General features: G+C 33.0%; 4 protein-coding genes and 1 pseudogene across 4 annotated transcripts; 3 read left to right on the top strand and 2 right to left on the bottom strand.

The window, feature by feature from the left end:
* The first annotated feature begins 1,214 nt into the window (after positions 1–1,214).
* LOC122583210 (stigma-specific STIG1-like protein 1) lies at positions 1,215–1,643 on the top strand. Its single transcript, XM_043755636.1, has one exon. It carries the CDS (start codon positions 1,215–1,217, stop codon positions 1,641–1,643), a length of 429 nt encoding a protein of 142 aa, XP_043611571.1.
* A 4,695-nt stretch (positions 1,644–6,338) lies between these two features.
* Positions 6,339–7,800, top strand: LOC122583865 (putative pectate lyase 2). The gene is made up of 4 exons (XM_043756240.1): positions 6,339–7,043; positions 7,126–7,229; positions 7,348–7,486; positions 7,582–7,800. The coding sequence occupies exons 1-4, from the start codon at positions 6,339–6,341 to the stop codon at positions 7,798–7,800; spliced, it is 1,167 nt and encodes a 388-aa protein (XP_043612175.1).
* Positions 7,801–8,321: 521 nt separating this feature from the next.
* On the bottom strand, positions 8,322–8,885 carry LOC122583211 (annotated as a pseudogene).
* Positions 8,886–13,645: 4,760 nt separating this feature from the next.
* LOC122582182 (aspartic proteinase A1-like) lies at positions 13,646–16,421 on the top strand. Its single transcript, XM_043754541.1, is given in 11 exon segments — positions 13,646–13,987; positions 14,080–14,140; positions 14,559–14,653; positions 14,739–14,851; positions 15,032–15,203; positions 15,289–15,328; positions 15,471–15,535; positions 15,629–15,690; positions 15,752–15,884; positions 15,961–16,049; positions 16,337–16,421. Coding segments are annotated over 11 exon segments (1,257 nt in total).
* Positions 16,422–22,207: 5,786 nt separating this feature from the next.
* LOC122582146 (peroxisomal membrane protein PMP22-like) lies at positions 22,208–25,219 on the bottom strand. The gene is made up of 7 exons (XM_043754504.1): positions 24,926–25,219; positions 24,301–24,399; positions 23,835–23,936; positions 23,665–23,740; positions 22,956–23,026; positions 22,763–22,848; positions 22,208–22,571 (listed from the first exon to the last, which is right to left on the bottom strand). The coding sequence occupies exons 1-7, from the start codon at positions 24,992–24,994 to the stop codon at positions 22,520–22,522; spliced, it is 555 nt and encodes a 184-aa protein (XP_043610439.1). The 5' UTR covers positions 24,995–25,219; the 3' UTR covers positions 22,208–22,519.
* Positions 25,220–27,072: the final 1,853 nt, after the last annotated feature.

The raw sequence follows: 27,072 nt of genomic DNA on the forward strand, positions 1-27,072 counted from the left end.
TAAATCTGGATCGAGATTTTCAGAGATTGCAGACTTATCCAAAAAGTCAAAATCGCAAATATGATTCGTGAATTAGGCAAAATCACAAGTCAGGCATCAGACTCCAATTTTTCGGATATCCGTGTTTCACATACTGAATTTAATATCCGAATACATATTCGAAATTTTGAATATCCGAGTTTTTGATACCTAAAAACGAGTTTCGGTTTTCTGAAAATGAATATTTGAGATATATGAATTCAAAAAAAAAAAAATTGAGATAATTTTCTATATTTTTGGATATTTTCGTATATTGAAAATAAACTTTTCAGATATTTTCAGATGTTATATTGAAATAACAATTAAAAAGAAATAAAAATATCTGAATTTTAGATATTTGAAATTTTGGATCTCTGACTTTTCGGATAAAATCTATCAGATATTTGGTAATCAAATTTTGCAAAAAAAAATCATATTTAAAAAATCAAAATTTTATCCAAAAAGTGAAAACCGCAAACTAGATTTTGCGAATCTCCAATCAGATTTGCGAATCTCAAATCTACAAATTTGAGATTTTGACAAAATATCCAATCATATTTTGGTATATTTAAAATGCCTTTTAGGTATTTAGGTTATTTTCTATTAAAAATAAGATGGTTTTTATTGCTTTATTTTGTTATTTTTATTAAATAATAAAGATTCAATATTTGGTTCAGGATCGGTTTTGTTATGTTTAATTTTGGTTTATAACAAATTATTATACATTTTAATCGAATACATTTAACCCATTAACCCGTTTTCAAAAAGTTTTTCACAATGTGGTTTTTTCCTAGAATATTTCCAGTTTAAATTCTGCCACATGTAAATATGATGAAGAGCCTTAACAACGCTATACACCCATCTACTTAATAATTACAAGTATAAGAAACAACACAAAATGAAACAAATACAATCTAGTATCTAAATTGACATACAACTTTAAGTGGATTCGTATCTGCCTTCTTCGAATTCAACAATATACAATTCTATACGTAAACAATACCATCTAAAATTTCCTCACTTCCAAAAATAACCTAACTTTTTTTCAACTAATAAGCACCCCATTTTTCAAACTCGTTCATATCCCATCCCTATATATACTTATTGATCCCATGCATTATAATTACTCCATCAGAACATATATAATTATACATACTGTCCTACACTATATATAAAGAAAAAAACATACAATAATCATGAACACCCTAGCCAAAATCTTGATTATTCTCACCATTTTCATGATTTCCTTAACTCTTTCTTCATTCGCACCAACTTCGGATTTCAAAGAAGATGAACTTGACAATTTTGTAGCTAAGTCACCCTTAGGCGTTGGGCATGGGCGGTTCCTAGCCCAACAGCCAACGGGCTTAGTGAAATGCAACATAAACCCTCGACTCTGTCGTGCAAAGGGTAGCCCTGGACCCGACTGTTGCAAAAAGAAATGTGTCAATGTCCATACCGATAAACAAAACTGCGGCTTGTGTGGAAAGAAATGCAAGAACATGGAGATTTGTTGCAAAGGATCGTGCGTGAACCCAATGGTGAACAAGCGTCATTGTGGAGGATGCAATAATGTATGTAACAGAGGTGATTCTTGTGTGCGTGGAATGTGCAGCTATGCATAAACAAATTATATTGCATACATCAAATAAGTTTATAGATTAAAGTTATATAAGCATATATAGCTAGCTTTACTTTTATTACTTGATTATTGTACGTCATGGTGTCAATATGAGATTGTAGAAAAGGGCATATGTGCTGCCAATATATATATATATAGTTACAATTATTTAATGTTATTTAATTTGGAATAATATTATATATATTGGTTATTGAAATAAGATTATTGTAGACTTCAAATGAATGGAACTTAACGAATACCATTTGTGCGTAAACTAAATTACATTCACCGCCACCAGCTAGCTATCACTAGCTAGCTAGTTAATTAACAAAATATGACAGTTTAATTAAATAAAAGTCGGGAATACTGACTACTATATAGACTTGTCGGGGACGGAAAAATAGCACAACATGCACTTGAAGCGTTAGACTAGATCAAAAAGAAAAGATCGAAACATACTCGGTTCGAAAATGTATGAAAGCATTTGAATTAAAATTTCAAACTTTTTTCTTTCTTTTTAGCTTAGCTAGCTTAATTTTGCCATGACCTTTCCAATCTTTAGTTTGAAATGGGCACATGTTTATGGTTGTTACGTTTAATTTATAAACAGTTGCGAACATATAATTGAATATATATCGTGTTCAATTCAGATTTGTTTATTGAGAAAATATATGTATTCATTTTCGTTCGTTGTTCACAAACATTATTATATTATCCATTTTCTAAAAATAAAACATTATCCATTTTCTGAAAATAAACATTATCCGGCCATTTTCTGAAAATAATTAGCTTGATCGTGATTTTAATATTAGATATTCAACAATTCAACTAGTTTAAATAAAAATAAAAACTAGCGGCTCATTATCCAAAGAAATCTTCTTGAAAATGAATAATGTCTAACCAAAGAATGCTAGTTGGAAGCAGATTGAAAGCCTATTGGACATGAAAAAATTTTGAACATTAAAAATTGTTAAAGTTTTGAATTACAGAAATATTAAAATGTATATTATTTTAATTTATTTTTAATATAGATATAGATTATTACAAATACAAATAACAAGTTATATTTATAGATTAGAAAATATACAAATGAACTTTCTATAAGTTTGTACTTCTCTATTAATTCATGACTCCTATCAATATAGAAACCCGTGCATGTCTGGTTATAACCAAAACAAAGCGTGATTATTGACTAACCAAGCCTTATGGTCGTGACCATTGCTTAATATAGGATTGCTGCCAGTTAATGGTCCTGAGTTATGTTCATACTCGTCCACTTAATTAGATGCGGAAAAAATTGTATTCATATATTTTAATTTTTTATTTCCAACATTTGATCCTCAAGTCTCTTAATTAGACCCCGAGGAACTCAGGATCATTGTCAGTTGATCGTAGTTAGGCTATAAACGAACCGAATGAACATGAACGGGACCTTGTTCATGTTCGTTCGTTTAACTTAACGAACGGTTCATGAACAGATAAACGAACATAATGATTTGTTCATGTTCGTACGTCTGTGTTCATGAACGAATGTTCACGAACACAAACGAATGAACACTAATGAATGAACATAAACGAACGAAATATTTATAAATTTAAGTATTTTTATTTAAATTTTTTCTTAAATAAGCAGGTATTAATAATATATACATTATATAAAAAATATATATGTTTAAACTATTTTTTATAGTATAGTTGATTATGTATATATATATATATATGTAAATGAACAAATGTTCACGAACATAAACAAACTATTGTTCACGAATGACGGTTCATGAACATAAAAGAACGAACGTTCACGAACAGATTATCGAACGTTCATGAACGAACAAGAGCTTTGTTCATGTTCGTTCATTTAACTAAACGAACGAACACCAACGAACTTCCCGCAAAATGGTTCATGAACTGTTCGTGAACTCTTCAGTACGTTTACAGCCGTAATCGCAGTCCAACGTGTGATTGAGGAGATTTAGGGAAATAATCACACAGTCTTGTCACTCTGAAAAGTTAAACCCAAAACCTATGGATAAAATCAGGGATGGCTAGCTCCTCACAATCTCTAGGCAGCTGTCGGTTGATCTGTACCTCATTGCTAAACAAATTGCATATTAACATTTGTGTCTTAAGAGCCTCTCATACTATAAACTCTCATAAATTTATTTACAAGTATTATTATCACAAATTATAAATTACCATTGTAAAATATCTTTTTAAATCGCTAAAGTCCCTAGTACCTACATCGATCTTCATCTAATAGATAATGCATTCATAAATTTATATTTGCTTTCAATACCGTCGATATGATAATTGTGATATGCAAGATGGACCATAGTTAAAGGGGATAAGTATCCTGGAATGTAACAAACTTTGGACGAATGTCTATAGTAGGAAATAACTAAAGTTGTGTGTATTGTATGTAAACAACTTTAAAAAATATTTATTGTATGTAAGAAAACATGCGTGGCAACCATATAGAGGTATCACTTGTCTGATTTTAATTGGTTGAATACATTTTTTTACATACAATAAATATTATTTTCGAGATGTTTACATACAATACACACAACTTTAGTTATTTCCTACTATAGACATTCGTTTAAAGTTTGTTATATTCTAAGATACTTATCCCTAGTTAAAGAGTTGGGCTATTATCCATTAACTTTTGAAAAGGGTTGTACAGTACACGAAATACATTAACCTCGTCGACTAACATACATATCAAGATGATCAATTTCTTCACGATGATAATAAAAGACAAGTTGTGTACTTTAAACACACAAGTTGGGCCGGGTTGGGTCAAAGTAGATTTAATCAGAACTTTTGGTTGTCTTTTGATTTTTTATTTTAGACATATATGCTTGTAAGTTTGCTATGGTAAAAAAGAATTGAGGACTAGAAAGTATATTATATAGAAAATCTTGAATATGGTGATTTATGATACAAGTAAAAGATATCTATTAAGCGTTGTCCGAGTAAAATTAAGGTAACTAATTATTTTTAAGTGAATATATTAGTTTAACATTTAAGATCTAAGATATACACCAATACTTTATAAATTTTTGGAATTTGATTAGATATTATTTGATTTATGTCAAATATATGCAGCAAATGTCAATTGAACAATAGACAAAATCGTCTAGGTTCTGTGTGAAGTAACCCATTAGCGATCCAATTTAATAATGTGTCAATTGGTAAGATAAAACAAACTTATTGAACAAATGACTTCTTCGAAAATCAATTATGTAAATGTAGTTAATTTAATATCAACCATATTTTCTCTTAAGATGAAGTTCAGAATTCAATCCACAACATGAATGATTTCAGAATTATGTAAATTATTTTAGGATTGTATCAATTCTACTCTTAAAAAGAATATAAATATTTTAGGATTGAAATCGAGTACACACAAACAAAAGGGGGTTGCTCCCCAAACATGGCAAGAGGCTCTTCCCAACTCATCTTAAACGATACTTAATTATATATTCAAAAACCGGCCCTCTAGCTATTTCATCATCCCTATCCCTTATATTAGTAAAATATACATTATATGTATCCATGATCCATCCTATGCAATATAAACGAGACACGACTTTGAACTCATGCCAACAAAAAAGAAATATTTGACTCAAGGATCAATTGAATTGTTTTAAAACTCATTGGCATATTTTGGTGGAAATACGTTATTAAAAATCTAATAAAATTACGAAAGTCAAATATACAAATCTTTGTACTTCCTAATTAGCCCAAGTGGTTGAGTATCTGCTTTACAAGCAGCAGGTCTTGGGTTCAAAACTTGGGAAGTACATAGGAAGTCTTTCTATGAAGGTTTGGCTTGGGTATATCCAGGTTCAAGTCTGAGGAGGCAAGGTTTACCCCTATTGATCGTCGTGCCTTCGGGCGGATTAGTAGGGGTTTTCCCCCATAGGGTATTTGAAACGCGGACCCGGTTTAGACAACGTATGTTAGACTTCCCGCTGTCGAATCACGAAAGCGAAATTCACCTTCCAATATATATATATATATACACAAATCTTTCGCCAAATTCAGAAAGCTCAAAAAGTCAAAATCTCATAGGCTCGTGCGCTCACGTCTCCACACACATAGCAAGTCAAAATCGTGTGTACCACATTGTGTTTATTTTTATTTACATAAAACACCCCCATACTTTTACAGGCTTGACAACTTGCTGAAGGGTCAATCTTTGACCACACATACTATAGACTTTACTTGGTAATTGGTATTTCACACAATATTTCAATGTGTATTCATTATTGTAAACTAGAAAAGCGTCCACTCGATATAAACTTGTAGATGAATTGTAAAGAAATTTCAAATCCTAATGTAAATCAAATCCAAGTATAAAATTCATACTTTAGATTATTTATATTTTTTATCATTTGTTGGCGACATATTTAAAAATGAATTTGATTATATAAAATATATATTGTATAAAAATGATAAGGTAAAAGGTGATAAAGTAATTTTTTTATAAATACAAATTTGCAGTTCAAAATACAAGCAAAACGTTTTATGATATCAGTATATATATAGAAATAGATATAGTAGACTTAAAAGAATGAACAAGTATGTTAAAAATAGACAAAAAGACAACAATAGGGTGCAAAGGTGTAAGTATGCAACCTTATATATTTTGATGATTTTCAATAGGTTTATTCACTCATTTCAGCAAAGAGTCATGGCTTCACTCTTCTACATTCTAACTATCCTATGTTTTCATGCTTCAATCTCTCATGCAGTTTACTATAAAGCCCCTAATCCCATAAACACTTACATTAAAAAGCCTACTGCAAAAGCCGTGAATGTGATAGACGCATGTCGTCGTAGAACCTCAAACTGGGCTGCTAACCGTCGCGCGTTAGCAGATTGTACGATTGGTTTTGGCAAAGGTGCTATTGGAGGAAAGAACGGTGCAACCTATGTCGTTACCAACCCTTCAGACGATCCGATTAACCCTAAACCCGGAACCCTACGTTATGGAGTAATCCAGACCAGGCCTTTGTGGATCATATTTGCTAAGGATATGGTCATAACTCTTAAAAATGAGCTAATGATGAATAGTTATAAGACGATCGATGGAAGAGGTGTAAAGGTGGAAATTGCATATGGGCCTTGTATAACTATACAAAGAGTAAGCCATGTTATTATTCATGGTATTAGCATTCATGATTGTAAGCCAGGTAAAAAAGGTCTTGTAAGAAGCACCCCTGATCACTTGGGCCACCGGCTAGGGTCTGATGGAGATGCAATCAACATATTCACTTCATCGTACATATGGATTGACCATTGCTTCCTTGCTCGAGCCACTGATGGGCTAATTGACGTCATTCATGCTTCAAATTTCATCACAATCTCAAATAACTTCTTTTCACAACACGATAAGGTAAAGATTCTGCAAACTTATTTAAATAGGCTTTTAAACTCTTCATTTCATGTTACTGATTTAATAGTACAAAATAATGCAGGTTATGTTATTCGGCCACAATGACCAAAATATTGAAGATAGGATCATGAAAGTAACGGTAGTTTATAATCATTTTGGGCCGGGTTTAGTTCAAAGGATGCCAAGGTATGTTTACCCTGTGCATTGTTGTATTTTCTGCACAAATGTGACAAATGTTATGTTATATAATTATAAAAACTTTGTATCTATATCTTACATACATAAACTATGTGAAAATCTTCAGGGTGAGGCTAGGTTATGCACATGTTGCAAACAATAGATACGACGAATGGCATATGTATGCAGTCGGGGGAAGCGCTAACCCAACAATATTTAGTGAAGGGAACTACTATATGGCTTCGAAAAATCCATCCACAAAAGAGGTACAATCTTGAAAACTATCAATAATTCATGCATCATCAAAAAGTTTTAGTTACTTCTATAAGTTTCTGAAGGTTTATTATGGAATAATATTCAGGTCACAAAGAGGGAAGTTAACAAAGGCTGGAAGAATTGGAAATGGAGATCTTCTAGAGACGTGTTTATGGACGGGGCGTATTTCATTCCATCTGGATACGGAAGTTGTTCCCCAGGTTACACTAGAGCGCAATCTTTCTTGGTCGCTCATGGGTCTCAAGTCCCTGCTCTTACAGCCAATGCAGGACCACTACGTTGTACTTACAACCGAGCATGTTAAGATGTATACTTCCAGTTTTGGCTGTTAATCAACCTTGTATATTCATTTCTTGAAGATTTCTAAGCTATTTTGACATGTTTTACTTGTAGGGGACTTAAGTGTTCATTTAAGAGAATATGAACCTAACCCCTTCATTTGCTTCCCAAACCAAAAATTTGGGTTATTTTGTATCTATTTCTCACAAACACAAGTGAACTAATGAACTTTTCTGACTCCAATTTAGAGTATGTGACAATCATAAATCACTATTTTTCATATTCTTGAAAATCATAGTTGTTGAAAACTGTTTAGCTTAATTTATAAGCTTAATGGCTTTGTTCCGAAATCAATAAGACAACCGTCACATTTTCCCAGCTTATTAACTTAAGTTGATTTGCACTTTTGGACGCAGCAAGGATGTGAACAAAACAAATAACATTTCAATCCAAAAACCACATGATTTTTAAACACTCAACGAAAGACTTTAATCAATCAAATTTATTCCTTCAACAAACTAACAAATCCAAAAACACAACACCTAGTTAGCCTCCAAATCCATATATAGTCCGGCCCTGTCTCTTAGGAGCATAAACAACATCCGTAGTAGCAAGAGTCTTCCTTCTAGCATGCTCGGTATAAGTAACCACCTCACGAGTCCATTCTTAAAAAAATATCTTCAACATCCCCCCCGTTTCTTCGTATATCAACCCGCTAATTCTCTTTACCCCAGCTCTTCTTGCTAACCTCCTTATCGCGGGTTTCTTGATTCCTTGAATGTTGTCACGAAGAACTTTCCTATGTCGTTTTCGCCCACTCTATCCAAACCCCTTACCGCCCTTGATCCGTGTGAAATGGTAGGGGTGATTATCAACCGATGATCAGTTAAAGAGTTTGGGATTAATATCTGCGACGATGGAGGGATGACATGGATAACTCTTGCAACCAAGTACCTCTTGATCAATCTCCTTAATTGGTCTTGCAGACTAAAGTTAAATTAAAAACAAATTCCATGCATTGCACTTTGATGTGTGAAATCTAGTTATAACATTTATAAACACGAATCACTGGAAAACTGACTACAACACACTTACGGACAGTGTATCCATTCGTATGCAGTATAGTAAACCGGTAAATCCGAGGTCGATCACAAGGACTTTGAAAAGCAATTGTTAAAAATAAAGTGATTCAGAAAATGGAGGTTTTTATGGCCGAGTTGCCACGTTGCAAAAGTTAGTAGAAAAGTCGGTAATCCCTCAGGATTAATCGAAAAGATAATTTTGGTTGTAATTTATGACTTAAGAGATTTAAAAGTCATCCATCTTGACCTTGCTCAACAACATGTTTGGATTGCACATTAATGAAATTCAAATTCAAATTAAGTTGATAAAGATAACTGTGACAAAATAAAGACACAAACTGGTACCACCAACGTTTGAAAAATCATTTAAATCACCTAATTAATCAGTTCCTTTGTAAAAGCTGGTACCACCAACGCTTAAAATAATTTCCCTAACCAACTAGTTTGTTTGACTATTGAATTAACAATTGTACCTATGTGAAGATAACGTGGTACCACCAACTGTTACACAACACGTTGACAAAATAACTCCTTTTATTAAATGACATTCACTATCATACCATGAACTAGTGATAATTGTTTATAGACAAACAATTAATAGAAAATCAAATATATATTCGACTAGTACCACTAACGAAGAACACATATGCCACCAACATCAAATAATAATTAATAAGGAATTAAATCATCGAGATCTCGACACAACGATAATTAAAATCAACTTTGAATTATAATATCGTGCAATCCTACATATTGAATCACTACATCAAGACGGATGATAGAGAATTTAGCTACTCATATTGAAATAATTAAAACAAACAAGAATAGAAGAAATCATATTATACCAATTAATTAAAGGAAATTCGGTAGCAATAATGATTGTAATCCAATGCTGAAAAGATGAAAAACCTAATAGCTTGTTTGCCTTAAGAATATTGAGAACAAAAGTAGTGCTATGAAAATCCCTATTAAAATTCGTCCCTCTGGCAAATCTCTATCCAAAAATCGTTTTTTCACACAGAACCCTAACTATGTATATCTTTAAAATCCCCGTGTAACGGCCGTTAGTTAAGTCACGGGTGTTACACGACTTCTTCGGGACTAACGGGCGTTACACGCCAATTAAAATCTCACGACCGTTATATGCTTAACTGCACGTTTCAGGGATTTCAGGATATTTCATCCTAACGGCCATTACTTTGCTAACGGGAGTTAAACACTCCAGAATTTGTTTTCTTCGTCTTTCATTTGATTTCGACAGAATCCTTCTCCCGCTTGTTCCATATGTCATCAAAATCAACCAATTCATTAGTCTAATCATATTCCAACCTGAAAACACTTAACACAACCTCAAAGTATCGAAAGTTGAATATAAACTATAGAAACATTGGTCCTAAAATCATGTGAAAAATGGTATAAAATATTGAACATCACACTTTATAGTGTAGATAATTCAGAGAAAAAATTGGATAAAAACAAACAAAAGGCGATAAATCCCTCATACCAAACACTACTTAATTTAGTTTACCACACATTCACAAAACAGATAACTAAATTACCGGGATAAGCCTGCTTAGCAAAGATCGAAAAGCAGCAAACAATAGAAGCTCCGAAGACGGAGAAACGCAATATCTCCAAGTCAACCTGTTATATATGGGTTAAGTATCTGAAGATGTATGTAACTTGTATTTTTTTTTCAATTGTATGAAAAAATCTTTCATCTGATTCATTGTATGTAATTAACTTTCAAAATTTAACGAATTGTGTAAGCAACCGGCTAAATACTGATGTGGGGTCCCTCATTTTGCCACTTCTCATATGCTAGATTGTGCCATGTCAGCATCCAGCCGACTGCTTACACGATTCGTTCAATTTTATAAGTTAATTACATAAGATGAACCGGATTAAAGTTTTTTTATACAATATAAAAAGTGTACAAGTTAAATACATACTTAACCCTAAGAAAAATAGAGTATGTTTTTTCATTTAAGGGTATTCTTCAACACCAATAAGGCGCCCTTATAGCAATTCGGGGAAGAAATCTTCAGTAGAATTCTACGATTAATAAAAGTTAATCATTCGATTCAAACATGTGGAACACAAAGACAACTCAAAAAATGTTCAAAAACAACTCTAACTACCTTAGATGAAACAATAAGCCTTAGATGATTCCAGATAACCAGTTGGATGTAATACCTGATGATCTAAAGTCGGACCATTTCATTCGGGTCACCGGCCACAACCCCTCTACCGCCGCCCACGACCCCCCGCCCACTAGCAGCAAAGAATAGTTGAATCCTTGTCAGTCAGACCTCCAATCGGTACTTAACCTCCAGTTACTTCTCTTTTAGAGTATACTTTTAAAAAGATATATATATATATATACCATACAAAGATTCAACACCGGTACAAGTTTGTTGCTGATAACAAAAAGCTAAGCTACCTATCAAAACCAGACTCACAATTTGAAACCGAAACTTAATCTACCTATCAAAAATAGAATTAGCAGAAGATTATATAAAAAGAGGTTACCGAAAGTTAAGTTAACTATCAAAACCTGACAATTTGAAATCGGACTGACTACCAATGATCTAGTAAGCGGGGGTCGTGAGCGGCAGCAGAGGACTTATGGCAATTTAGGCTGACAAACAACAGAAGACAACTAGAGGTGTTTTGTGGTTGTCCGGAATGAATTAATGGGAGTGTGTGGGTTGCTTTAGGTGACTACTATGGAGTATATATATATATATATATATATAAGGTTATGTATATGTATGTATTGGGATCTCAGAATTGGTCACGTCCTCATCGTTAATTTCATATTTTCATCTCTATTTCTCTTGTTGTGGTATTTTCCTTGTCTTTCTTTCTTTAGGTTGCATCGATGATATATGAATCTTTTAAAATGTAAACGTAACACCCGATGTTGTCTCCAACGGATTTTTGAATTTTTGATCCCAAAATCTCGACGGTATATGAAAAAGGTTAAGATGTATATAACTTTAGAGAGGTTTCTATCTAAATTATAAAAAAAAAAGACATCCAACCTTTGTACGAGGTGAGGATTCAACCTTTAACCTTTGTTTTCAAAAACAAAGATGATAATCACTTAATCCAATCATGCTACTTGACATCATAGTTGTTGACTTGTAAATTTTGACTCGACTTGAAAACTTAATTTTTGACTCGTGACTCGACTCGTAAGAGTCAGGAAATTTGTATATAGTACATAATATTGTATAATTATATATATGTGACATATTTATAAACAAAATACAAATTGATTATCTTAATACATAACCAAAATATCACATATTCGATACTTTTAAGTCATAGATTTACAATTTATCTCCAATTTGTACTAAAAGAATAAAAAATACATATATAACATACGAAATAATGTAACCATAAATACAATATATAATATAATACCATATTATCAAACTACAACAACCATAAGTTCGCGACTCGTATTGTCTCGTTCCAAATTCACACCTGTGACTCGTAAGAGTAAAGAGAAAAAAAAAGTCACACAACGAGTCGCCTCGTTTTAGATGTAAATCGACTCGACTCGTGATTCGTAAGAGTCTAACACCTAGCTTAGCATGATATGCATCTTTTCTCACAAGGTATATATATTATCGGTAATATACATTTCAAAAACAAGTTAATCATGCATCCTAAATATACTTTTATCACAAGGTAAAAGCACAAGTCCGTATCACATGAAATGAAATCTACTCGCCTGTAACACCGATAATTGGTTCCGTTACAAGTAACGTTGTCATATGGTTTTGCTGTGTTTCCTTTCACGTTATTCACAATTCCCTAATTTATGAAACTTTTAATTCCTTTTTAATTTTAACATTAACTAATTATCAAATACAAATATGTGTAAATACTATAAATAAACCATCTATGGGTAATCACCCTTTAACTCATTTCTTTCTATAATAAAATTTTAAGCTTTTGGCGTTTCATCAAATTTCATTTGTAAGTTTTTCTTTCTTATTCATTATCCTCTAAAGTTCAGGTTTTATCTTTAGCATTTGCAATAGGTTTAATTATCTATGATTTTTTTTCCATAGTTATTATGATATATGTAACTTACGTCACAAACCAAATCCAACTACGGTCCGACCGATCCAACCGGTCCGACCAGTGAAATTTATAATATCGGTTCAATGTTCGTTTCAAAACATTGATTATATGCAACATTTAGCCAGAAAAAAAATATACTCTCCGTCATATTTTAAGTATGTTAGTTTTACTTTTTGAGTCTAACTTTTCAAACTTTGACCTTAAATATTTTAGTTGGTGGGTTTAACCAATAGGCGATTATCCCTTATTTATATTGTAACAAATTCTGAAAGTTTGAGTATGATAACAATGATATAAACACGTTACTCATGTTAGGACAAAAATAAGAATACGATGTTATTTTTTGGACTTAACCATATACATAATGTAGTCAAAAAGGGGAAGGTAAAAGGTTTTGTCTATCTGAGGTTCAAATTAAAACTTACTAACTTGAGAAAAACTAAATACTATAACAATTACATAACATTACGTTGTTCACAAAAAAATGCACAATATTATATGTAGAATGCAAAATTGTGCATATTCATTTTCAAGAATACGTATCTTATTTTCTACACATATTGAAATGTATGAATGTGAATCAGGTGATTTTGCTAGCTACCGGAGTAATCATTAGATACTTTTATACTTGATTCATTCCCTCATTAACTAAACTTTCTTTGATGTATATACTTGTAGATGATCATCATGGGACATCATCACAAAGCAATTACAGCTTTCCTTATCATTTCTTCGTCACTTTTGTATCCTTCCTTGATCCTTTCTGATTCGGCTGATGGCGGGCACATTAAAGTTAAACTGAAGCGTCTCAAATCAACCCATGCTAGTCGTGTTGCTCTGCCTTCGGTATTGGGTCTGACTCGCGATGAAAATGATCCTAACGAGCCAAATATCGTGCTTTTAAAGAACTATATGGACACTCAATACTATGGTGAGATCGGCATTGGTACCCCGCCTCAAACATTTACTGTAATCTTTGATACCGGAAGTTCCAATCTATGGGTGCCATCATCAAAGTGTTATATCTCGGTTAGTTAAAAAAAAAGGTTTATGCTATTTGGTCTGTAGATTAGTTTCTTTTTTGTTTATTTGAAAACTTATTTGGTTGCATTTCTGTGTAGATGTCTTGCTATGTTCATTCAAAGTATAGCTCAAGAAGGTCAATGACATACAAGAGAAGCGGTTAGTTAATTATAAAACTCGCTTAAGTAGTAGACATTCTTCATCGAAATGGTGTGATCATATCGCAAATATTTTTAGTCCCCATCCATTTACTCGTGATTGAGTTGCCTCGATCTAGTTCTGTCACAGCCAAATATTCAAGTAAGTTAAATGGGACTAATGGAATTAAAATCACCAAAAGTCTTTTATAATGTATATGCAGCCTGCTAAAAACTCTTTATCTGAACATCTAGAAGTAGGAGTACAGAGTACTGGAGTAGAATAGTTTGTCGTTCTACAAAAGATATTTATATATTTTAATTATATATACTTTCTGTACGTGCCAATTCAACCCTACCCTTTTGCGATATTTTGATATAAGCTTTCTAACTTGCCCACCCTCGCTCACGTCTGTTCTGTTTTGGCTTACAATGTGAAGGGAAATCTGCTGCAATTGAGTATGGTAGCGGATCGATATTTGGATTCTTTAGTAATGACGATGTCAGAGTTGGGGATTTGGTTATTAAGAACCAGGTAACGTGTGATTATTCTTCTCATGTTATTTTCTACGATTTAAATCAAATTTGTATCAATAGTCACGAAAACACTAAATGATTAGGAGTTCATTGAGGCAACACTGGAACCTGGTATGACATTCATGTCCGGAAAATTTGATGGTATACTTGGACTTGGATTCATTGGAATTTCTGTTGGAAATGCTACCCCAGTATGGTATGCGATTATTGCTATTCTCTCGTATTTACACCAACGCAATATAGCTTGTCTACAAACTATAAATTCTTGAATGAAGAATCGATAAGATCTCTACTAATTCGAATAAAAATGGCCAGTTTTTTAAGCTGACATATTCTTTTAGTTTGAAGAAGAGTTGACCTAGCTCAAAGCATACAGGGACAATATGATGAAGCAAGGTCTAGTTAAAGATCCATTGTTCTCAATTTGGTTGAACCGTGGTACTGACAACCAAGAATATGGAGGCGAAATCGTTTTTGGTGGTGTCGATCCAAACCATTATGAGGGTGATCATACTTTTGTTCCCGTCACTCAAAAGGGCTATTGGAAGGTTCGTTACTCGGAAATCTAATACTTCTTTGTAAGTATTGTTAGCTCGACCATAATCCATTTTTTGATGTATTAATCCCTCGCAGTTCAATTTTGACGACGTTCTTATAGATGGAAAATCAAGCGGTACGTTTAATTTTTATCTAGTTTTAATGGAAATTTCGGCTCAAAATGCAATAGAATAATGTACCTTTTTTCCTGGTTAATTTTTACCCTTTTAATGTTTTAAATTTCTTCAATTGATACAATTGATAAGTTTCTTTTGCAGGACTTTGTCAAAATGGGTGTTCTGCCATTGCAGATTCAGGAACTTCTTTAATCACAGGTCCAATGGTATATATTCATATACTTTAAACCAACTTTTTTATTGCTGTTATACTTAACATGATTAATGCATTTCTGAGTATATGTAATTTCTACATTTAGACTGCGATCACCAAGATAAATAATGCCATTGGAGCTAGGAGCTTCGCAACTCCACAATCCAAGTTTGAAGGGGTAGGCACATTACAAGTAAATTACTATAATATATGTTGCTTCATAAACAAGTCGATAAAACTTATTCTGTGATTGATCTCTTGGTGAAATGAAGGAATCAGGTGTTGATTGTGCTAACGTTTCGACCATGCCTAATATTTCATTTGTAATCGGGGGCAAAGATTTTGTTCTTTTACCACAAGAGGTACTCTTCTAACGTAGTTTTGTTTCAAGTCATCAAGTTTTCTCTTTACAAGTTTTCATTTCTGTGATATTTGCAGTACCTTGTTAAAGATGGCAACGGCGATCGCCCTACTTGTATTAGCGGTTTCATGCCGTTGGATGTTGCTTCTCCTCAAGACCCTCTATGGTATGTGTGTTTTCATCATATGTATGTACATTGTTATACAAAATATCAAATTATCACCTCTATAAGGGTCATTTAAAAAATTATATTAGTTCAAGAAAATAGAACATAAATTGCAAAAATGTTAGTATCATATATCCTTGCAAATTCAAAAATGTCATGTGGCCTTTCCAAAAGATAAAAAATTTCATATTTTGCTAAACAACCTTAATTGAACAATCAAATCAACTAGTCTCGTACGTCATTCTAATGATGTCATTAAATTTCGGTATATCGTGTTTGTTTTTTAGGATATTGGGAGATGTTTTTATGGGTCGTTACCATACAATATTCGACTATGGGAATTTGAGAGTTGGATTTGCTAAGGCAGCATAGTAGACCAAACATCGAGTGTGTGTTTGTTTTCTTAAATCCTAATATTTGTACCAAAGCTATTGTTTTGGAATATAACATGGTTCATGTGCATACATTGTTTATGCTAATTTTGAGGACATTAGGTCGAAAATGCTTGAATATATGCTTAAAGAGTACTCAAATAAATGAATAGGCCTTACTATATGGGTTTTTATTCCGTCTCTAGCACAATACCCGCAGAATGCGGCGTATGCCATGGCGGCAACGGTGTGGTGGTGGGGGACGACTATTGGTGGTGGAGGCGGCGTCGAGTGGTGTAGATAATTGGTGTAAAAGTAATTGATGTAAAGAGCTAATGGGGATATTTTCAAAGATAAATGACTAATAGTATAATATAATCATTAAGGACATTTTAGACAATTTCCTTCATGTAATTTTCAAAATGAAAATATTCTTTTTACAATTATTCAGTAATAACTAGCATGGTACCCGCGCGTTGCAGCGGATACCATTAACAGAGTGCAAATGAAAGAAAGAGAGCGAGATATATTGAAAGAGAGGTACGTTTGTGTGATTGGCTACAAATGAAAATGAGAAACTTTTTTGTGAGGGGTAATTTAAACATTTTCACCCATATAACTTTCAACAAGGGGACTATTCTTTCTTTTTAGGATGTAGTATAGATATAGATATAGAAGTATAGATAACAATATAGTACTATCTAAACATACTTACATTTGCGACTTATTAAAACAATCTTACCAACTCTAGATATGATAACAAAGCTAACACGAAACGTAATCATGTGATAATGTCCTCATTTCCACAATTGGTGAGAATGAAATCAGATTGAAAGCACCCGTAGATTTGAAGAGGGCACATGTATATTTGTCACTAAAAAAAAGTAAAGTAAAGTAACTCCCAATGCCGTCTTCCACGGGTTTTGGGTCCCAATACCGTCTTCGACGGTGTATGGGGGAGGTTGATATGTAAACAGCCTTACCCCTACCAAAGGTAGAGAGGCTGCTTCTAGGTTCTACCATAGGTAGAAAAGGACCTCCAGTCTTGCTGGGCATGAGGATCGAACCCAAAACTTAGGATACCCTCTTACAGATAATGTATATACAAACCTTCTTTCTCACATGGGATGCCATAAGAGAAATTAAACTCTGGTTTCCCATCACTTCATCATAGATTCATTATATATGAGCCAAATGATAGAGATGTGCATTATCATCTATGATTAATATCATCAGTGTGCATCATAGTAACTAGAAAGCATACATGATTTACTTTTTTCGTCCATATCTGCTTGGAGTTTATAACTTACAGTTCCAACCTGGGGAAAAAGGCTATTCTGCATTAGGGTAATAACAAAAACATCAGACCTGAAATCATAACAAAGGGATAAAATGGCACCAATATTTAGCATTTTGATTGTAGTTCTCGTGAGCAAAAGAGAAATGAAAAACTTACAATTTGCTAAGAAGATGATTCCATTGTTGTACTTGTAGCAAGTTTATGAAAAAAGACACTTAACCGGCTTTGATTCTCATCACATTGCGTCTTCATACAGTCTGTTATTTTACTCATGACGGTGTCAACCACAGCACAAAGACTAGAGAAACATGGTTGAATCATAACACGGTTTGTTTCGGGCAGCATTTTAAGTAATTCCTCAATTCTCTCCAACATAGAAATAATGTGACAAGCCTTGTATTTCCTTTGCTTTAACTGCGAACTCAAATCTTCCCAACAACTCTTGATGAGTGGGATGTTTTCCCCAATTTGAACTTGCATCTTTACATTGCTGCTCTCTATTGTTGCTTTCCCTTTGGTCTTGGTATTAGCTTTCTCTTCTTCTAAAAGCACCCGTAATTCGGCCATAAGCTTCTGTGCGGATGCGGCGTCCTTCATTGCTATAATCTCCTGCATGTTATATAAAATACATATATAGATTCATCAAGCCAAAAGGCTACAAGATGTCCAAATTATAAATTTAACTCAAGAGCAAGTAGTTGAATAGGAATGCCTGGTCCAAATTTACCACAACTGACTCAAATTTGACAAATCTAAATCGGAACACATATTATGTACCCCTCTTTATGCATTACAATGAAAATTAAACACGCGAAAACAATCAGTGATGAATGGAAAAAATGTCACCAGATTGAGGCTTCCCATATGACATGAGCTGATACCTTTTGTTGAAACTTACGTAGGATGCATATGACATGAGCTGATACCTTTGGTTGACACTTGGTTGAAACTTACGCTTAATGCCTAGCACTAACTTTACACCCTAGAGCAATAAGTAGGATGCATAATGAATGCTTCTAAGCATAGTACTTTACATAACTCACGGGAAAACATTGTGAGGGTGGCCCCTGGTGAACTATCCAGCACATAGTCACATGGAACGCGGTACGATACAGTACGCGGAACAAAAACAGGTACGTGGTTCGTAGGTCTCCAAAATCCAGTACGAGGGAGGGTAGGTTCATTCGGAACGCCAATTTGGTACGCGAAACGACGTACCATTTTCGGTTCGTAAATTTGGTACAAAACATATAAACAACTAACATATGTAATAAAGACTTGTTATTCATACTAAAATCCAAGAATTGTTCATAATCAAAATCATAAAAAAAAGAAGCCAAAACTAACATGTGTGATTGTGTGAATTTATAGAATTGACTACGAATGGAGTTATTAAAAATAAGGTCAGCCCAACATAAGCTCAATTCCTTATTAAACCTAAAACGCTTTTCCTAGTTGACCAAATTCTAAAAATAAGTCACATACACCACTACAACCGCTATTTTTTCTCTTTCTCTTTCCCACTCTTTATTTTGGCGAACCGAAGATCTAGGAAAGCGAATTTCAACCTTGATACGTCAAAATCAGGTACGCTTATGCTAACGTTTCGGATCGCGTTTCGCCTTCGTCCGGGACTATTTCGTACCGCGTTTTGGTACGAGGTGTACAGTACGAAAAACTCTGCTTCGTACCCGTTTCCTGTGACTATAATCCAGCAAATAGTTTTTTACTTTAGTAGACAAATGGACTTTCCCTTTTGAAAAGTACTCCATCTCCCACTCAGAAATAATTTCCGGATAAACAGTTACAGTCATTAAGTTAACAAACGGAGAAGGTTGATGAGAGATTACTTCCACAGATGAGGAAAGAAGCTGCAGAATATTTTGTAAGTACATGTTAGATGTACAAAACATAGTAAATTATGCGCCCTTCATAATAACATGCTCGGATTTGCAAGGGAGTGATTGATCAGAGATTTTCAGAGGTTATGACTTTACGAGACATGATCAGGAATGGCAAATATAATGATAGTAGTGGTTGGTGCAATATAATGTAATAATAAAATTTGGGTGGTGGGCCGTGGGCGTGTGAATCTAAGGTAGTTGTAACATGTTTGCGATGATGGGTCTGGGTTGGGATGATCATCTATCTTAACTTAAATCCAACTCGTTAAGTTGATTGTGTCAAAAAGTTACTCAAACTAACCCTTTTAAAACGAGTAGCCAATAATGACCCATTTACGACCCATATTAAAAGAAAAGGTGTGCCATAAAAAACTAGGGTTGTGTTTGGTTAATTGGTATACGAATAATAGAATGACTTTCATTCTTATCGAAAGTGTTTGGTTGATTGCATTGGAATTAACGATTGGGTATCGAACCTTAACCTATCAAAATACTCGTATTATAAACAACCCATTCCCATTATAAATCCAAATCCATAGTGATCCAATGGTAAAAACTAAGGTGTTCAGCATTTGAAATCAAGTCAAACATCTGAAAACCAAACCAAATCAATGTAGACTTCTTTAAACTGATTTCAACTTTTGATTTTGTGATTTGGTTTTGGACTAGTTCAGAGTATTCCTACACATAGATTAATAATAATTAACAATTTAAGATGCACATGAACATAGATATATACCTCCATAATTTCCAAGTTCAGAGTCAGAAAATTGACATAGCGGAGCTGTTGAAGCATACAAACCATTTGATGAGCATCATCAACCTCTGAATATATAACCCAAATATTTGCCTTTTTCAAACAACGGAAACCATCTGATGTAGATAGGTCCAAAGGACGGAAACCTCTATAAGCCAATGTGGCAAGATTAGGTGCAGAAACCACAAGCTCCAGCTCACTTTCCATGCCCTCGCAATCAATAGTGAGATTCTCGAGTTGAGGTGCGACCACATTAATAACCTCTACACTATAGAGTCCCACCGTATCAAGAGTGAGATTGGATAGTCCAGGATGACAAATATTAAAACTACTCATTCCGACTGTATGGAAGTCTTTTAAGGTGAGATTCTTCAAGTACACACTTGGATAAAAGGCCAACGCAGTTATCCTCGCTACAGAAACTTACATATTTAAGATACAATGTTGTTAAAGCTAGGAGCTCCAAATTTGATGTGACTTTGAGGTTGGACCTCCAAATTCCATGTCTGTTAACCGACCTCCAGCTAGTTCTTTTTGGTACCCTATCTGACCTCAAAGTTTTGAATCCCTGTTTCAAACTGAGATATTTGAGAGACCGGCCAGAACTGAACATTGAGAGGGGAAACTCAATCTTATCCTCCTCAAGCAAACATTCAACATCAAGTCGTTGGATATTGTGAGAAAACGCATAGTCCATAAGTTTTTTGACAGATGGTTGAGTTAACTTTCCACGAAAACAGAGCTTTAGAGAATACACATCAATTAGACTATTTGCGGCGAGTGAGAAAATGCGTAACAAACTTGGAAAATTTCGGCAACTTGGGGAAATCCTCAGTTGAGAAATTGAGGTAAGGCATTGTAGTCCATATAAATCTATATCTAGATGACAAAGCAATGGTTTTCACACTATCTTTTATGCTAATAAAAGAAAGGATTTTATGTATCAGATCATTTGGCAACTTGCTAAATCTGTCAACAACTTTTTCTTTCTTTCTTTTTTTGGAATGCAATTTATCAGCAGCAGCTCTTTCTGTATTATTATTATCACTCTTTCTCTTTTTACCATTCTTAGAACCCATTTTCTTCCCCACTCACTCTACCTTTACATCAAGTATACATATATTATTTAAAATAAGACTATGATGGCTGCCGACGATAAAGATGGAAGGAAGATGCTTGAAGATAATGAACGAAAATAACCTTCTACGTTTAAGTTTTTTTTTCCATCTTGACAATTGTTGATTAGATGGATACCCGCGCGATGCAGCGGCGGTATACTGCGGCGGTGGGCGGAAGTGACAGCGTTTGATGGCAGTAATTTTCCATATCAACGTTAACAAAATTGCGGGTTACAAAAGAGGAACAATGGTTAGGGCGTGTCTGATTTTAGGGTGGAAAGGGTATTATGGGAATAAAAAATGTCCAAGGGCAAATTAGGTATTTCAAAAACAAAAATAATTAATATGGGGAGATTTGCTTTTATTAGGTAGTATAGATTGTAAGGGCATTGATTAATCCCTTTTTTCACCATTTCTACGTTTAGTTTCTTACATGAATACATAGAACCCCTAATCTATTCCTCATATAAAAACACGACAATTTATTCGTTTTAACAACCTAATAAACAAGTTATTGAATTTTTAATCTTTGAAAGTTTAAAACTATTTTTCGCGCCGATAAGTAATAACTAGTTTTGGTATTAAAACATGATGACAACTTAACTTGAGCTCTACGATACACTCATACACGTACAACTAAACATTTTACAGAAAGGATAAATTGTTTTCAATATGCATAACAGTACCTTTTCTTCGTGCTAGGATTCATAAGATAATGAAGTAGGCTGATCATTGAGCATGTCGAATGACTTACATCTAACCAAATTCTTTATGTTCCTATGAATCATTTTTATAATACATAGATTTTGATACAATCCAAAGTTTAATACTACGATACATGAGATCAGGATGGAAGCCCGTCGTGCTGTTTTAGCATACTATAAAAAAAAAAGACTGAAAACAATAATAATAGCAACTAAAATCAAGCCAACCATTAACAGCTTACGAGCTAAAATGAGATGCAAATCTGCATAACTGCATAAGCATAGGATATTATTTGAGAAGATCCTTTAATATGCTTTAACCTTTCGTAATTGTCATTGATCTTGCTTTTAGATTCAAGAATATACCCCTACAAATAAAATTTAATAATAAAAATATTAGATCTCTTTCATAATTGAACCAGCATGATACTATACAAAGACAAAAACAAGGCATAAACAAATGAACCTTGTAGAGTTAACAAGAAACACTTAGAGAACCATTCCAAATGATTATATACAACATACATTTCGATACAATTCATGAACTGAAAACACGTACCAGCACATTGCAACAAAGCTTTGGAGAATGACACGGAATTGAAGTGGGACGTGGCGGTGATTTATCCATCCGATTACAGGCCAGAACTGCATATTGGTTAATGGATATATTTCACTTGTTAAAGTAGAAAAATATAAAGACGATCCCACAAAACTTAAAATTAGCTGTGCAAAAACTGGTAATATAAACGTACCGTCCATGATGCATACTGTACTGATGGGTATTCCTTCTTGATTTTAGACTTCACGTGGATCCACGGTCTTCCTGTACAAATCATGAAATGCACAAGTTATATGACTTGAAAAGACTGGCGGATCACTGTAAGCAGGATCTTTACATGAATATACACTCACAAACATTAAACTTTCAGGGGATGTGCAGTAATGTTGAAAATTGACACTTGATTACAATTATCATTTTCAGATAACCAAAGTCAAATCAATCTGAACCTAACTAATTAATTCTCATGCACATATGGTTTGAAAAGTCGTCTCATCCTTAAGATGTCACCAGAGAATTAATTTTTGTAACAGATACGTAGTGTACTATATAGTTATTCACCTTTCTCAAAATAAAAGGTTGAACAATCATGTTTGTGTCAAAATAATCGGAAGTGGAAAAGCAAGTAAAATTCTGCTACAGGAAAAGCGATTATTGAGATAAAAGTAAACTAACAATCTATACAGCTATTTCTATCTTTAATCATCTCATAATGAGTTACTTTGTTCAAGTGGCAACAATAATTTGCAAAACACGACCAAACACCCACTGAGCATGTTTAAGTTTGTACTTATTTTTTATCAAATATTACAATCAACTATTCATCCAAATGACTCTACTTTGACGTATTAAATAACAAATGATTGAAAGTATTAACACCTCTGATGGTAAGAAAACCTTACCCTCGATAACAAGCCCATAGTATAGCATAAACATCAAGTTATTCCATGGAGAAGCTGTCACTTGTTCGACCAACACCTGCAAATCACCAATTACAATCAGTTATCATGCAGCTAGGTATACGGCTGTAAATTACCATTTTTCTACCCATATTCAAAGATTATTACAGTACCTTCTTGGCAACCGTTGACGAGTCTTTTTTTCCCTTGAACAATTTCTCTAACAACAAGTGGTAGAAATGCCCGAATGGTCCAAGATATGCACACCCAAAAAGCTGCAACCTTTCCCAAGTTAATCATCCCATATAGCCATAAATCCAAATAGATATTTACAACTAAACTAAGACTGCTCAAATCAATCTCAAGGGAGTTGGCATAAAATCTAACACATATCTTGAGGTGTAAAACTTCTTCTATCTATGAATCTTATTCATCTAAGTCATATTGATATGCCATGGTAAAGCTAAATCTTGATTAAAATCTTTATAAAGAATATAAAATAATACTTCAATAACATTTAAGTCAACCGATTAACTTTAAATTTTAGATTAAAAGTTTAAAACTATATTAAATTTGGATAATATAAACCACCAAAATGTCCAACTATAAACACTAAGATGAAGCTTATTTAGATCATACCACTTTGAGAAGAAGTCGTCGAATTTGCAACTTCTGGATGCCGGTGAGCTTCTGAGACACTATATCACTGATCGCTGACAATAGTCCAGCAGTCAACGCCTTTAATATTCAGAAAAACAAATTAAAAATAAAAAGAAAGAATTAGAACAGAAAATTCATCACTAATCAACAATCACAAAATCAATACCAAAAACAGTTCAAAGTTGATTAAATAGAATAAACCAAACTTTAATACCTATCACAAAAAATAAATGAAAAACCTTAACTTATAACTCATCAAAATAAACTAAAAACACAAAATCAACTATAGCAAACCACACTTCACTATTCAACAAAAAAGATTTTGTAAATCAACATAATTAACTAAAAAGGCCCAATTCACCATTAATCAGTTATTATAAAACCAAGTTCATTATTCAACTAAAACACAAAATTAATACTAATAAAAGATCAAAGAAAGTCAAAGTTCATCAAATAAACAAAACCAATCAGGAATCATAAAAACAGAAAATTAACAAAAAACTAAAAAGTTTAAAACTTTAATCCATTTATAAAAACCCATTTAAAACAAAACCCAATTCTTGAAATAAAAAAAATAAAAAAATTTAAGAAAAACAGAAAGTACCTTTGTTCTTAAAGGATGTTGTTGAAGCTGTAACAAGTACTGTTGAAGCCCTCTCTTTGCAATTGACATTTTGTTAGTTAGGAGGATTTCTTCTTCTTCTCAAAGATTATTATTATGTGGGTTTTCAAAGTGCTATAGATATTTATGTGCAAAATGTTTTGTCAAACTATAATAGTAATTAATTAATTAACTAATATAAATATATTAACTACTACTAGTAATGTTCGTTTTGAATTAAATAATATGGTTATAGATCGATATTTTTGCCCATTTTGTATCTTCACCTAACCATGACCGGCTTTGCAGAATAAAAGGGCCAGGGGCAACCGGCAGCCATAGCTTTCTTGGTCAAATTGTGTGTATAACGTGGTCAAAATGTGATAAATATTTTATACCTATTTATTATTTAGAGTTTATATTATTTTTAAAAATATATATATTTTTTGTTTTTCATGGATGTGGATCAAATATCATAATAAAAAATCTAGACTATGCTTAACCAGGTATACACGCTAGAGAGTTTCCTCGCCCAAAAACTAATAGGAAGAAAACTCCATATCCATAATATTCCGGCCAAAGACACAACAACATGTTAAGAAAAACCCTTGGGCTCTAAAATTTGAACCTAGGTCTCCCTAAATCCAATTCCTTATGGAGAGACTTCCTTACCATTTAGCTATTAAACTTTAATCTAATTATTTAGATAACCACTACTATACAATGGGTGATAATCTTTACACACAATATTTTTACCAATGTATGTTATATGGTTATTATACAGTTATACCTACAACTATATGATGCATATATTTTCGTACGTGATACAAAAAGAATGTGTAGGGATCACCTCTTTTAGTTAACAGTACGCAATTTAATATACTTAGGTTACGTTTGGTTTATAGATTTTGATGCAATTGAAATTAAATTCCATTATATAGTACATTTCTTCATTTGATGAAAATCTCCATTACTTAGGTTTATTGGCTGAAATTTCATTCCTTTTCTTTCTTGAATTTACAAAAAACAGAAAACATTTCACAAAATTTCATTCTTTCATAATCTAAGACTTTAACAAATTACATTCCTTACAAAAACATTATTTGAACCAAACACACATTTATTCTTTAATCGCAAGTATTTTATCACAAAAGTAATATACATATATCACATTTAAACTTTAATCATTAATTCTCATCAATGATCTTTTGTTCAAAAGTATTTTAAAATTTCTATGTTAATTTGATAATAAAATAGAATAGTTAAACTTATAACACATATTTAATATTATATTTTATATTATTACTCTTTGTAACTTTTTTTTTAGAGTAATAAAGAATGCATCGATTAAAATATACATATGGTGTCTTTTTTAAATTAAAACTACTTTGTTGTTGATAAGTTGTTGTCAACGGTTTTAATTTATCGTGAATGATTTAAAATGATTAATACTCTTATTAATCGGTATTAGGGATCATGGTTACATAACCATTATTGTTTCACCTTGTTAGAAGAAACATATGTTGCTTCACCTCGTTGAATCATTGCTCCCAAGTTTGAGTATGACTAGTTCAACTCGTGGAAGAAACATATATTGCTTCATCTTGGTATGAGAGAACCCTTATTAATCATCATTCAATAAAAGGTCTTTATGTTCCACAAACGTTGACATATGGATAGTTTCGGAAGTGTAAAGTCTACTAAAACCATAACCATGTCAATCTTGAACATAGCCTTAAAGGATCATCATCTATTCTCCTCTCCACCGCATGATGAAAACTGTCGTTAAATTAACACATTAATATTTAAAAAGGTGTGGAATGTCTTGTGTGTGCGGTATAAAGGTAGTGAATTAGTGATGGCCAATCAAAAATTAACATGAAAATATGTGTGAAAACTTCTTTTCAAAGCCCAATAAATCTCTTAGTGGCATTACAAATTATATGGCTAATGTTCAGTATTCTGGTAAAGTTTTGTGAACTCAATCAAGTTTCTAAACATTCTTTCATCTTAATAGCAAGATTTGTTAAAAATCTTAAGAAATAATGGGCACTAAAAGATTATACTCTTCAAATTTATATGGTGAGCTCCATTTCAAAGAAAAAAAAGTTAATTAAACCAAAAGAGCTAAAACTGATTCTAGATTAAAT

This window comes from Erigeron canadensis, chromosome 9 (assembly GCF_010389155.1).
Source record: "Erigeron canadensis isolate Cc75 chromosome 9, C_canadensis_v1, whole genome shotgun sequence".
Lineage (NCBI taxonomy): Eukaryota > Viridiplantae > Streptophyta > Magnoliopsida > Asterales > Asteraceae > Erigeron > Erigeron canadensis.

Excerpts from the sequence above, each read along its gene's own strand:
- LOC122582146 (XM_043754504.1), bottom strand. The coding sequence starts at position 24,994 with ATGTCAATTGCAAAGAGAGGGCTTCAACAGTACTTGTTACAGCTTCAA. Across the intron at positions 23,937-24,300 it reads GACGACTTCTTCTCAAAGTG|CTTTTTGGGTGTGCATATCT; the intron begins GTATGATCTAAA and ends GAAAGGTTGCAG. Across the intron at positions 23,027-23,664 it reads CTATGGGCTTGTTATCGAGG|GAAGACCGTGGATCCACGTG; the intron begins GTAAGGTTTTCT and ends TGATTTGTACAG.
- LOC122583865 (XM_043756240.1), top strand. The coding sequence starts at position 6,339 with ATGGCTTCACTCTTCTACATTCTAACTATCCTATGTTTTCATGCTTCA. Across the intron at positions 7,044-7,125 it reads TCTTTTCACAACACGATAAG|GTTATGTTATTCGGCCACAA; the intron begins GTAAAGATTCTG and ends AAAATAATGCAG. Across the intron at positions 7,487-7,581 it reads AAAATCCATCCACAAAAGAG|GTCACAAAGAGGGAAGTTAA; the intron begins GTACAATCTTGA and ends AATAATATTCAG.
- LOC122583210 (XM_043755636.1), top strand. The coding sequence starts at position 1,215 with ATGAACACCCTAGCCAAAATCTTGATTATTCTCACCATTTTCATGATT.